The 13,380-nt window shown below is 52.5% G+C and overlaps 4 protein-coding genes and 2 pseudogenes across 4 annotated transcripts; 3 read left to right on the top strand and 3 right to left on the bottom strand.

The window, feature by feature from the left end:
- Positions 1-17: 17 nt before the first annotated feature.
- Positions 18-1,689, bottom strand: SAPIO_CDS1664 (Flavonoid 3'; the record flags this gene model as incomplete). Its single annotated transcript, XM_016784883.1, has 3 exons — positions 18-705; positions 776-1,397; positions 1,479-1,689. 3 exons carry the CDS (start codon positions 1,687-1,689, stop codon positions 18-20), a joined length of 1,521 nt encoding a protein of 506 aa, XP_016645640.1.
- Positions 1,690-2,542: 853 nt separating this feature from the next.
- SAPIO_CDS1663 (uncharacterized protein) lies at positions 2,543-3,878 on the top strand (the record flags this gene model as incomplete). The annotated part of the gene is made up of 4 exons (XM_016784882.1): positions 2,543-2,653; positions 2,715-2,742; positions 3,068-3,365; positions 3,446-3,878. 4 exons carry the CDS (start codon positions 2,543-2,545, stop codon positions 3,876-3,878), a joined length of 870 nt encoding a protein of 289 aa, XP_016645639.1.
- A 934-nt stretch (positions 3,879-4,812) lies between these two features.
- Positions 4,813-5,166, bottom strand: SAPIO_CDS1662 (annotated as a pseudogene; the record flags this gene model as incomplete).
- A 1,542-nt stretch (positions 5,167-6,708) lies between these two features.
- On the top strand, positions 6,709-7,629 carry SAPIO_CDS1661 (annotated as a pseudogene; the record flags this gene model as incomplete).
- A 613-nt stretch (positions 7,630-8,242) lies between these two features.
- Positions 8,243-9,672, bottom strand: SAPIO_CDS1660 (Uncharacterized protein; the record flags this gene model as incomplete). The annotated part of the gene is made up of 4 exons (XM_016784881.1): positions 8,243-8,721; positions 8,782-9,232; positions 9,303-9,414; positions 9,500-9,672. 4 exons carry the CDS (start codon positions 9,670-9,672, stop codon positions 8,243-8,245), a joined length of 1,215 nt encoding a protein of 404 aa, XP_016645638.1.
- A 2,106-nt stretch (positions 9,673-11,778) lies between these two features.
- On the top strand, positions 11,779-13,241 carry SAPIO_CDS1659 (Thermophilic desulfurizing enzyme family protein; the record flags this gene model as incomplete). The annotated part of the gene is made up of 4 exons (XM_016784880.1): positions 11,779-12,080; positions 12,146-12,613; positions 12,670-12,778; positions 12,837-13,241. The coding sequence occupies 4 exons, from the start codon at positions 11,779-11,781 to the stop codon at positions 13,239-13,241; spliced, it is 1,284 nt and encodes a 427-aa protein (XP_016645637.1).
- Between the last annotated feature and the right edge of the window lie 139 nt (positions 13,242-13,380).

Genomic DNA, 13,380 nt, shown 5'->3' with positions numbered 1-13,380 from the left:
AACTTGAGCATTAAAGTTCACACCACGGCCGCGCGTTTCTCTATCCGAACCCACATGTTCTCAAAGTAACTAACCCCTCCCTTAACAAGGTATTCCGCTGGTCTGTCACGATTTACAACATCAACCTTGAACGATCTCAGGAACTGCAGAGGGGCCTTATACAGCTCCATGCTGGCAATATCCTTGCCAAGGCAACCACGCGCCCCGTATCCGAACGCCATGTTATACTTCTGGAACTCGCGTGCTTTATCAGCATCGAGCCACCTCTCCGGGCGAAACGTGTCAGCATCGTCGCCGTATATGTTGACATCTCGGTGGACGAGCCACGGGTTGCAGGTAACCTCTGTTCCCTCAGGGACGGTCTTGCCAAACAGCTCCATGCCGCCCTCGGGAACTAGACGGGGAAAGATGTTTGGGGCGGAAGGGTTGAGGCGCAGGCTTTCGCGGACGCACGCGATGTAGTAGGGGCAACTAGCTGCGACCTCGTCGTATTGAGGCATCGGCGACAGCTTGCCAGCACGGGTGGCGGCGTCGATCTCGGCCATGAGCTTGTCGTAGACCGGCGGATTCGAGAGCAGATGTAGCATTAGGGCTTGGAAAGCTGTACCGGTTGTGTCTGCACCAGCGAGGAGGACGAGCAGGATCTCCGCTTTGATGTAATCGAGGCTTAGAGGCTTGCCTTCTTCGTCCCTAGCTTCGATGAACCTATTACGAGTCAATACCCATGTCGAGACAACCACCCCGTAATAATTCTGTATTGGAAGACTCAACGTACGTCTGGAGTAGGTCCACTCGTCCATTGGTTGCTCCAGCCTCAAGGTCTTTGAACCGCTGCTCGATAAGCCGATCGCGGAAACGCATGAGAGTCCCGATGCCGGATTCCTGCTCAGGACTAGCAACCATGTATTTGCCGAGGAACGTGCTCTTGATCCAGGTCGTCATGGGGTGCAATCGAGCCATGATGCCAAAAGGTACCAGTCCATCATGGAACCCTTTGATCAGCCCCTCGACATCTTTCCCCTGGGCCACGAAGCCGAACGGCGCGCCGAAACCCACCTCGGAAATAATGTCGTAGGCGACATACACGGCCCAAGGGGAAAAGTCAAAGGACTCCCGGGTGGTGGCGAATTTCTCGTCGAGACGGTGGATCCAGTGCTGGATTTGGGCGTCGATGAGGGGTTCCATCTTCTTGACATTGGTGAAGTTGTACGGGCCCGCTGCGATCTTGCGAAACTTGGCGTGGACGCGGGCGTCCTGCATGTTGAAAAGGGACTCATCCTTGCCGAAGCTCCCCGTGATGTAGTGCTTCGACTTGCTCGCGTTTCTGTTGTAGATGACGGGAAGCTTTGTCGCGTCGCTTACGAGAAGCATGGTCGGTGTGATGCGAATGACTGGGCCTGAAAGGAAATATCTGCTAATTAATGCCTCTCTCTCCCCTCTGTGTTGAATTGGCCGCAGCTTAATACTGGGGATCTTACCATGTTTCCGATGGAGCTCGCGGAAAGTCGAGCACTCGTCTTCTTTCAAGTTATGATATGTGATCCAGAGTCGTGTGACGCTACCCCAAAAAGGTCCGGGGAACTTGGAGAGGGGATGAAAGAAACGATAGTAGACGAGCTGATATAGGATCTTCCAAGTAATGTACGATGTGATGAGAAGGACAAAATTGGGCAAGGTGAGGAGGGTCATGTTTGTCGAATAGACAGGGTGAGATTGATTGGTGTCCACGGGAATGGAGGAAGAAAGGGGGGCCCGGGAACAAAAGTGAAATATTAATATTTTAACCAACCTTAATATCATTACGCCGCGATTGTACTTCGAGGATAAAGAATACTTGCCCCCTTGAAATTATGAAGTTCCACATGCAACACCAGATGTGGCTCTCAACCAGGATAGCCAATAGCGCAAGCTTCATATGAATCATATCACACCAATTGATGCATCTTCCGAGGCGAGCTGATGACATGGATCATAAATATTGAGTTCCAACACGGAGTGGAGGAATCGTGGCGTTCATATTCACTCTCCTTGGCCCTTCTCGATGCAACGCTCTGTTGGTTCTATTCATCCACTGACCCTGCTTGATGCAATGGCATGTTGGTTCAAGATGTAATGCGACGGAACCCGGAACGCCACCCGGCAGGAATAAGACCGCTTCAATTGGTCACATTTGGTAAAAGCGCTGCAAACAGTGGAAGCAGTGGGGGATGGCGCCGTCCACTGCTCCGCTTTGCAGATCCTCGGGGTGTGTTAGATCGAACAAGGCCGACTGCGTTTATGTACCTCACTACCACAGGTATCACGGAGAGATTGTATGCAAGATCCCTGCTGCCGAAAGGATGTGCCCGTCGGAATATGTGTGACCTGTTGGTTCAGCATGTCAGAAGAAAAAACGCCATCCCCGTCCCAAGTTTTAATTATTCGATTCCCTCGTGCATACCAGGTCTTTTCTGATGCCTTGCCATCTCGTTCTCAGTCGACAATTGTTTTCCGTCCGGATCCTTTCGAGAAGCCAGTCGTCTCTGTAACTCTACCGCTAGCCATGGCAGAGACTCAAGGACCAACCGTGGTGGCGGTGGCCATAACCTTCGCCGTCATTTCCTTCGTCACCATATTCCTACGCCTCTGGGCACGCGTCTTCGTTGCTAAGACAGTGGGTGCAGATGATGGTTTGTATTCTAAACAACCTTTCATCCTTGCGGAAGCTCTGACAGTTCCTTAGGACTGATTTGTGTGGCGGTTGTGAGTCTCTGCTCAGAGTTTCATCCTGACAGGCCGGCTGGTGATAATTTTCTAACCGTGTCAAGTTATTATCATGGGCGTTTATTGGATGCACGATTGCCTGTAAGTTTTCTTACTCTTGGGGGATTTCACTTGACTGGGCCTGCCTACTAAACCCATGAGGTAGCCGTCCAATACGGACTAGGAACCCACCTCAAAGATGTCCTCGCGAGAGGGACAGACAACATGATCACGTATCTCCAAATCGTTTGGTTATCCTCCATTTTTTATAATGCCTGCCTCGGCTTCATCAAGTTCTCAGTTCTGGCTTTATACATGCGACTAGGCGATCCAAAGTTAAGGCGGCTGGCAACGGTCATGATGGCCGTCATCTTCTGTCAGGCCGGGGGAAATGTCATGGCCTGCGTTTTCCAATGCTCGCCTGTCAGGGCCGCCTACGACGTGACGATCCCGCTGGTCGACAAAAAATGCGTCAACATCAATGCCTTCTATCTTGCTAACGCAGCCGTCAACATCTTGACCGATATCCTGACATACACTCTGCCCTTCCCTCTCATTGCTCGCCTCCAGGTCCCTCGCAGACAAAAGATTGGCGTTGGCATCATGCTATGCCTCGGTCTTTTGTGAGTCTCGTACCACACCCATTTCATCGTCGGGGGGGCATAAGGATGTGTAAACTAATAGCCGAACCCCTCGTCTACAGTGCTTGCATATCTTCCATTGTTCGAATTACTTACATCCCGCCGATGCTATCGTCCGACGACACGACGTGGGTCATAACCAACGCTATGTACTGGTCCGTTATCGAGATCAACATCGGCATCCTCGCCGCTTCGATCCCATCCTTCAAAGCCCTCGCCGCGAGATACGCACCGCGACTCCTTGCAAGCTACAAAAATACGGGTAGCAACAGGTCCGGCTTCAAGATGATGCGAAGAAACCCAGCCATGGACAATGAAGACACTGAGAGCGACAACCCGGGGGGTCGCAAGGCAGAAGTCCAGACGAGTATTAAAACAGGCCTCGAGGCCAGCAGCAGCGAGGAACAGCTCTTTACTGTGCCTGGGCGCATCAGAGTCAACACAAGGGTTGTCCATTGCCATAGCGTAGATGCCAGGTCTACGAATGGGGTGTAACATCCATAGTTCTGATCTATATATTACAGAATAATAAACCCGACGTATGAAAAACCATGTGCTTTCATACGGTAGATTTACTACTTCGTACTGAATCTGGTTTTCCCTTCATCTTCTGGAATTGATTCTACTCTTCGATGTGAAAAAGGAAGGCTTGCAGCTATTAGTCTAACACAGCTCCCAAAAGAGGCCGCTTGCAAGAAGTAGCAAACGTCAGGTCAGCCGGCCAACTGGATAAAATGACAGAATACACAATACAAGTCCCTCACGAAAGAGGACCTGAAGACGGTCATGTAAGTCTCGCTGTAAGACAATCCACAGAATTACGGATACGGTCTGAAATTTCGTCCGCGGCGGGTGTTACGGAACCGCCAACGACTAAATCAGTCGTTGAAGGGCGGCAAATAATTAGCAGGTTCACGAACTTCCCAGCAAGTGCGTGACAGTCTGTGGCGGCGTTCCATTTCCTATAAATTCCCTCCTAGAGGTCTTGGGAACTAGTTGGTTGTCTTAGCAGAGCGTACACAGGTACAAGTGCTTGAAATGTTATCCAGCAGTATACTTCAACGCAGTTTAATAGCACGAGTTAACTCGTCCCCGGCGTGCTTTAGATCGCATGACGGGTTTGATGTTGTTGGCCAATTTGCTAGATATCGGACACTGTTTCAGCAATATTCGGGATACGGTGTAAGGGAGAGCACCGCTGCTTTCGATAGCAGTCATTGCTGGACTCCCTCGCACCGGATTAAACTGAGGTTGGCGCAAAATACTTAATTGACCCTGGAATGTGTTTGAGTTCAGCTAGTTGGTTGTCTTTGTCAAGGAGAAACATGAACAGCAACGCGCAAAACTTGGGAGAAGGTTCACACTCATACACATATACCGAGCGAAAGCGTATCAGCGGTGCAAACACTGCGAGATCCTAAAGCAATTGTTACAGCAATGCAATTGCCACCGACAAGCTTTCAAGGACCGTCATCAACATCTTGACGGAGTTGCCCACCATTATTACACTGTCGGAGCCGGCCCCCGAATCCGAACCTCCTCTAGAATCGGGGCCGTCCGTAGAGTCGGAATCCACTTCTTCGCCTTGCGCAATAGCGGTGAACGGGTGCCGAGTGGCCGTTACCACGGGATCGCCTTCATATAGGGCCGTCAGAGTCGTTGTACCAACAACCCTGTGTTTGAATGAGTATGAAGCAGTGGTGGACGCAGCACTAGTAGTCGTAACCTGCTCCGCGAACAGCTCAGGATATGCGGATGCCCAGATGGCAGCAAGCTCGTCCATGTCCAGGGCGTGGGAGTGGAAGATGCAGGTTTAGTCGGTGTTGCCTGGGCTCGTTCCTGCAAGCCAGGCCGGGTGGCTTGATCTAGTATATTTGAAAGGATGCTTCTGACTCGAGAGGGATAAACGGTTGGCATTGCTGACTTGGTGGCGGAGGCCTTTGTCCGTGGGCCGGCGGTATTTGTCGGTTTCTCGTCAAAGTAACTTCCATTGAATTGTAAGGCGGCCATCCTGTTTGCGAGCTCCTTACGACCCGTCGCTCCCCGCAGGTCGGGATGCAAGGCGATGTAGGGCTGCTGGAAAAAGTCGGTCACAGGCGGTACTACCCTGTTCTCGGCGGGCAATCGAGGTGGGAAGCCCAGGCCGTCCGGCCGCCGCCATCATCAGCATCGCAACCTATGCCTTGAGCCCACTCGCCCACCACCATGGCGTGGAATGATTTGGTCGTGCATTTCGCCGCTCTTTGGAGCCGATCGGACAATGTGAGCCAATCCCCGGTCCTCTTCACTTTCCCTAGGTTGGCTCGGTTTAATATTGCTACGTGAGCATAATTTTCTGCGAGGATTCCTTCATTGGTAACCTTCTGCACTAGTGGTTTGCGGTATCTGGGTATAGGCACGAGACACTGAGTGCTCTGGAATAAAAGCATAAAAGCACTGCCAAGAAAGGGGCAGAGAGGAGCATGGCGAGGGATGCGAATGGAAAAAGGGGAGGAAAATCACCACGGTCGATAGAACAGGCGGGTCAAGTTGATCCGGTGTAATCTGGTGTAAGACGATTGGCAGAGTGATGTCGTGTCGGTATTAGCGGGGATGGATAAGAGTGGGGGGACGTGAAGGGATTTTAAAACCTGTCAGTGAGTGTAGCCTTGCCTCTCACCTCGCGAGGGAACGTCGCTAAGAATCATGGTACATAGAGTTATTGTTGCTGGGCTCGGGTCCAGGCCGTGACCCACCTCAGCTCCATCGTCACCGAACTGGCTGCCAGAGTCACGCCTCGCAATTGCTAGATCGCAATTGCTCTGTCTTGGCTCAATAACGCATTGACACTAACTACGCACAGCCTCTGTTCATGGCGTCTGACGGCGCATTGATAATCTTCATTGTAACCGAACAATTTTTTTTTTTTTTTTTTTTTTTTTTCTCGGCGCTAGTTCGTCACAGCCCTGCTTGGCAGAGGAGGTGCGCACTTCTACGCAGAAAAGAGAAAGCCGAGTTTTTCACAAGTTCAAATCGGCCCGCGCTTTTCTAACCTTCCATCCGCTTCTCTTGGCGGCCCGGCTGATAGACTACCAGCTGGTTAGGTTCGGTAGCAGCCCACGACAGCTGACCAACAACTAAGTCGGGCCGCCAACAAGATCTGGGGACAGTGCATATCCATTTTTACACACGGTTAATTTCCCAGTCTGCTGGCGCACAATCTTCGATCCACATGCTTCCTTTGACCTCACCCCTAATTTCTACGAACCAGCCTCATTTTTTTCCCCTGCTCTCCTGGTCCTCTGGCTTTCTCCGTGACGGATGCGCGATACGCCGTTGGACAAGAATGAACATGGCGCTATCCGGAATCATATTACTCGTCCTAGCTGTCTCGACGAGGGCCTTGGCAGAAAATTTTCAGGGGCTCGACCTGACTCTTCTCGAAGGCGGTTCTGGTGCAAACGCGCTCGACAAGCGCGCTGATGCCGTGAACGGGACCATCGTCACATATACACTGCCATTCTGCGACAAGGACACGTCCAATCTTGCCGGAGGAGGCAGAACCTGGCCCATCGCCCCGGATACGTGCATGAAAGTATCGACGAGCACGTCGTTCGAGATCCTCGAGGTGCCCAAGTGCGCAAACGGCACCCAGGCGCTCCTGGCCCGGTACGAAGGTCGAGACTGCAACTATGGAGAGGTCACGTTTAGCGGCGGACTTGTTGAGGTGAAGGACAAAGACATCGGGACGTGCCAGACGGTAATGCCTAGGAACTACACCGTCGACGAGACGCACGCGTCGCTTGCCAGTTTCGGCTTCTTCTGCGATGGGAGAACGACCCCGCGTCCGGAGGGCGATGATGGACCAAAAGCGAAGAAGGGTTCCGTCTCGATGAACCTTTGCCCTATCGACGGAAATCCACCCAGGGGAGCACCGACCTGGGAGCACCCTCAGCCGGATGAATGCGTCGTGTCGCTCTCGGGGTGGCAGGCCAGGATATATAAGCCTGCCACTTGTGCCGATGGGAAGCAGGCTAGGTTGGCCAAATGGCTCAATAACCGGTTCTGCGAGGGTCATTACGACGAGATTGTTGATATCACGCCGGACATGATCGAGACCTGCGTTCCGATTAGCGAGGACCATCACGGGAGCTTCACTTTCTATTGCACGGGGGCTGGCGAAGGATGGGCTATACTCAGACAACAATCAGCACTTCTGCTTATCATCTCCTGGCTATCTATATTCCTTGGCGCGAAACTCTTATAGAATCGACGATCACTTATCCCTATCCGCAACACCCACGGGATCTCATCATACGAATATAATCACCAGATCTACATGGACACAACATAATGGAGCAACTATACCCCTAATAATGCATTCGTCTATCGGTATTACGCAATATCTTCATTAACACCTTCTTCGAGCATATTTGGAATCGAAACTGGGAGCATTGGCATTTATCATTAAGCACATTCAAATCGGTCGGGGAGTTGGGTGCGTCCATGCATTTTTCATGCGTACTACCGTTATAGATGCCGAGGTGGTCCGGGCCCAAGCCCAGGAGAGGAGGTCGTGATACTGCTGTTGTTTGATGTTAAACTGAACATGTGGAGGTCACTTGCAGAGTGAGATGTCCATGCCCAAGTCTTTGTGTATATAATGCGCCAAGTTTCATGTAAATGCAGATTTCCACTTGTGAGTTGTATCGATAAACAAAGAAATAACCCAACATCCTGTCCCAGTCACCGTATATCCTGTCGTAGAAGTTTCTATACCCATCCATCTGTCCCTTTTCACCCGCTCGCCACGGCGACACATGTATCATGGTTAACTCCTCTATCATCCTTCCAAACACCGTTTGGCCTGATATCCAAGTCTACTTGAGCTTGACCACCAACCTGCTTCCAGAAATCTCACCCCGCCTCATGAGCTCGAGGCACGAATTGATAACCTCCAGCCCGCCATCGACAATCTGCGTTTCTGGGAGCGTAATGACTCCATTCTTCAGCGAATGGTACAGCCAATAGCTCAACACGCAGCCCAACTCCTCGTTCTCGTGGAACATCTTAACAGGCACCTGGTGAATCCGGACGTTGGGCGCCTTGACCTTGGGTGCGCCCGTGAGGCAGACGAGGTGGCTGAGAGTGCTGCCCTTTTGCGTGAATGGGTCTGGTATCGCGTCGGGGTCGTCGATGTCTGTGGGGTATCGGGAGGACGCGCACGCCGCGAGGACATTTTGGCACCAAGTGGACGTTTCCTTGCCGATGAAGTCCATGGCGAAACGGAGGGAACCGTGCGTGTGTTGTCGGACTTCTGTGGCGGCGAGGTCTAGATCGGCTCGGTCCACAAGGACATCTGGATGGAATGTTAGTGGGCGGCCTATGGGGCTCGGTGGGCTTGCTATTGATCACTTACCAACGCCTAGGGCACGTAACCTCTCACCATGCTTTTTTACATCAACTACTCCGATGATCTTGAGTCCCGTCGCCTTTGCCAGCTGAATACACAGCTGCGCTGTCACGCTTGAAGCTCCGTACAGCAGGATCCACTCCCCCTTACTCGGTCGGCTTCCCAGTGGGATGGGGTTGAAGATTTCCTCGAAGCAGTCCTTGGGGACCATTTCCCGCTCTTGCCTCTGAAGGATGGATAGAAGATCTAGATCGGAGAGTTTTCCTTGCTGGGGGAGAGTAGTTCCTAGACAAACTCCGAGAGAAAGGGCGGCCGTGACGAAGGCGACACCGAGAGACGCGGCTTGGTAAGGATCGATGCCCTTGGGGATTTTTATGGCGTTGAAGCTGCAGACGACAGCATATTCTTGGAAGGCCGACTTTCGGAAATCTCGATAGTCGGTAGCGACAGCTAGTACCTAGTAGAAGAGGAGGTTAGGCTGGTGTAGGCTGGGGGTCGGGCTAGGACATGGGGGTGAAGATCCTTACCTGATCGCCTACGGATATCCGAGATCCCTGTGGTGTGTTCTGCGCGACAACCGTCCCTACAAACTCCCTTCCATTCAAGCATGGAAGCTTTGGTAAAGCGAAACCGAAATCCCTGCAGATGAGAGTATAACAAGTCAGTCATGCTTCATCCCAACCAAGTTTATTCTCGTCATTCCATGACTTGAATGAATACTTACGCTGACTTCCAGTCAATGGGGTTGAGTCCAATGGCCTCAACTTGTACAAGCAACTCTCCATCCTTCAGGTTAGGGATATCCCCCTCAGCGAAGGTCTCATAGGGCGACCGGGGTTGATGCAATAGAAGCTGCGTCTGCACGGTGGGCAGCTTGGGCTGGTTGATTGGAGCCATGTCGGGTACTTCTTGTACAGAAGTGGTCTTTGCGCGCCGTGAGTTTGGGCAGAGGAATGTAAGCCGGTTTCCCATGCGAAGTGACAGAATAGAAAAAGGTTTGCTGGTGTCTTAGTATTAAACGAAAAAGGATGAAGGAGGGGAGGGGGTGTGAGAAGCCGCGTGACAACTTTATGCGTAGGCAGGCGAGGGTTATTGGCGGAAACAAGGAACAAGGCACGTCCCAAGCTCGTGGATCTCGGCAATGGGCCGGCCAGGAATAGTGATTATTAAATGTGATGTGCTCGTGAATCGCAAGATAATCAAGGGCTTGGTTAATGCGTGATAGCATGGGCCAGTTCCACCGAGGGGTCCCCTCGAGAGGGGAGAGATGGAGACGTTGGTGTTTTTTCTCCGTCGGATGATGGGCGTATAGGGTCGCGCAATCGCTAGGGGTCGAAGGCGTCATGGAACTCCGACGCCAATCCCGAATCATTCCCACCGAGCGTGGAGAGGGTCCCCATCTAGCATCTGCCACTCGGCATGCCACGCCAGGCGAGGAGATTTTTGTAAGAGTATTCCCTGTTAAGATGTGGCCAAGGAGATGGATGGTCCAACCGGATATTTTGCCAGTCACACTCCATCTGTTTTTATCCCTTGAGGGAGAATCCAGACCAGATCCCTCCTTGACAGGGTCAGCTTCTCTTGTGCGGAGAGAGCGTGGGGGCATTGCTGCCGAGAAGGTGAGACAACCGCTCGTCATTCTGGTCCAGATTGGACAAGGTCTTAAGAAGAAGATCCCTGAGGAGCCTTACGGAAGTGGTCGGAGCCAATGAAGGGCAAGATGTTAAGGGGGTGACCCCCCGGCGAGTCGGGTTTACATGCCCCGGTCACCCTCCGCCGTTGGCCGGAGATATCGGGCAAGCGAACAAGTACGGTTGCAAGGAAACCTGGGATGATAAGAAACGGAAAAAGAGCCCCGCACCCCACGACAGGCCAAATCGGGCGGCTCAAGAACCCCTGTTCCTGGACTTATAAACTATCACACACCTACGCCAACCACTCAAATTACTCAATGGAGGGGGCACAAAATATAAAAAGGATCAAACTCGTCTGTTTAGACATGTACGCAATCGACATTGGAAATGTTGGAAACATTCCGGGTTAAAATCGCTCAAGACTCTCTGACCCGGTGTTGCGTCGCTGTGTCGCGTCTTTTGCCAATTGTCCAATGCCAGATGTGGGATTTCGCCCATTTAGCTCCGACGCAATCGCTAGCGCGTCGCACGTCATCCGCCTCAACCAAGACCAAGATGCAGAAAGCTCATCGACAAAGAGCACAGGATCGCCCATGAAGGAAACGGGTCCAGCGTAAGAGGTAAGACTCGCGGGTTCGTGGCGTCTTTCTTTGCAGTCTATTGGAACTGCGGGCCATACCCGGGATGCTGTCCATACTCGGAAAGACGCATCTTGAGCTAGTATTTTGTCATATTTCTCGTAAGATTAGAAAATGGGAACAACGTTGGGCTAACCATCCATGCCACGCCATGTAACTCTCACCCGCGCATGAGCTTCTTCTTCTCGACATTCTTAGTCCTCCCCCCCCCCTGCAGAGTCCTCTCCAAACCCCTCAGCTGAAGCTCCGGTGTAGGAAGAAACTCGTGCCATGAGAATGCAAGCAGAACGGTTGGGTTGGCGCTTGCGTCGGTTCGCTAGCAATGATCGACGAGCGGCCGAGCGTACAGGGAAAAGGAGCGACGAGTTGCTCGCCCTACGGTTGCACTAGGGGTTTGGAGGGATAGCTCTAGATGGGGAGTATGGCTTGATTTGGCCTTCGCTCTCCATTGACCCGGCATAACGACATTTTCCTTTCATGCTGCGTCATGTATCTTGTGCACCCTAGTGGCTTGAAGCTGAGCTGCAGCAACGCGACAAAGTGTCGTGGCCCGCATCAAGACTTGGAGATATAATGCGGTCGTCGTCACTCGCTATCTCGAGAGAAGAAATCTCGCTTCTCATCCCAGGCCATTCGGTCATTCATAAATCTCTTCAATCTATATCCATTCCTTACCGGACATACCTCCCCTTCCGCTCCCCCTCTCCTCCCGTCATCAGACACTGCCCAACATGGCTTCTAACGACGTCGTACACGCCGAAACCGACCCCGCTGTCTATGACGAGTACCGCGAGAAGTGGTCTGCTCTCCCCGAGGATGAGGCTGGCTGGCTCCAGCGCGCCAAGGATGTCGGCGCCGTCCTCGATGTCGATGCTGCCCAGCGTGAGAGGGAGAAGAAGTCCCCCAGGGCGGAGGTTGCGTTGCTGAAGCATTCCGGTCTCACCAAGATCCTTGGTCCTAAGAAGTATGGCGGCGGTGAGCAGCCATTGAGCTTGGGATACAAGGTCGTTCGCGAGGTTGCCAAGTCGGATGGGTAGGCGAACTTCTATTCAGTACTTCGAGATTCCCTTGTATCGTCCTGACTAACCAAGGATGTAGATCCATTGGTATGCTTCTCGGCTACCATCTCCTCTGGTCTCTCACTGGAAACATTGTCGGTAGCGCCGAGCAAGCCGACCGTCTCCAGGAGCTCATCATTACCAACAACTACTTCCTCGGAGGTGCTGTCAACCCTCGCGACGGCGATCTCAAGATCACCGAGGAAGGGGACAACATCGTCTTCAACGGCTTCAAGAACTTCAGCACCGGCGGTGTCATCTCCGATCTGACGGTATTGGAGGGTGTCTTGGAGGGCACCGAGAACCACATCTTTGCCGTCGTCAAGTCCGACCAGCTCCAGTTCCAGCGCAACTGGAACAACATCGGCGTGAGGCTTAGCGAGTCCGGAAGCGTCAAGATCGAGAACGTCAAGGCGCCCTGGACTGATGCTCTCGGATGGAATGTTGAGAAGAAGGAGCCCGACCTCTCTATTCTTGGCATCCCCTGGGCCACCCTCTTGCTCCCCGCGTTAGCTCATCCGCCCCCCACCGTTCTACTTCCGGACGCCGCTAATATCCAGTCAGTATCCAGCTCATCTTCTCCAACCTCTACCTTGGCATTGCCCAGGGTGCAGTAACCACTGCTGCCAAGTATACCAACAGCACCACTCGCCCGTGGCCCTATGGCGGTGATGTATGTCTTTCCCTTCTTCCCTCCCCATGCTTCCTCGTATATCTAACACCCTGTCTAGAACAAGGAAAAGGCCACGGATGAGTTCTACATCCTCAGCAACTACGGCAACTGGCATGCCCACCTCCGCGCCGCCGAAGCGCTCGCCAACGTCGCCGGCCAAGAGATCGACGTCTTCTATAAGAAGGGCACTCCTGACAGGACCAAGGTTACCGCTGCCGACCGCGGAGAGCTTGCCGAGACCATCGCTAGCCTCAAGGTCGTGACTACGGACACCGGCCTGCGCGTCACTAACGGCGTCTTCGAGGTCACCGGCGCTAGGGCCACGTCTTTCAGGGTCAACCTCGACCGATTCTGGAGGGATATCAGGACGCATTCTCTGCATGATCCTGTTGCGTACAAGAATAGGGAGTTGGGCAGGTACCAGCTCCTCGGTGAGATTCCTGAGCCTACCTGGTATACTTAGATGGCGTGCGATGGTTGAGGCTAGCCTAATAATCTGTTGTGCTGGGATAGCACGTAGTTCACTCATATTAGCACTGATACCAAGAAAAAAAATAAAACGAAAAATGTAAACTGAAGCGTGCAATTAGCGACATCTGAAA

The sequence above is a fragment of the Scedosporium apiospermum genome, assembly GCF_000732125.1.
Source record: "Scedosporium apiospermum strain IHEM 14462 chromosome Unknown SEQ_SAPIO_0066, whole genome shotgun sequence".
In the NCBI taxonomy this organism is placed as follows: domain Eukaryota; kingdom Fungi; phylum Ascomycota; class Sordariomycetes; order Microascales; family Microascaceae; genus Scedosporium; species Scedosporium apiospermum.
This window is presented reverse-complemented; position numbering and strand designations above follow the sequence as displayed.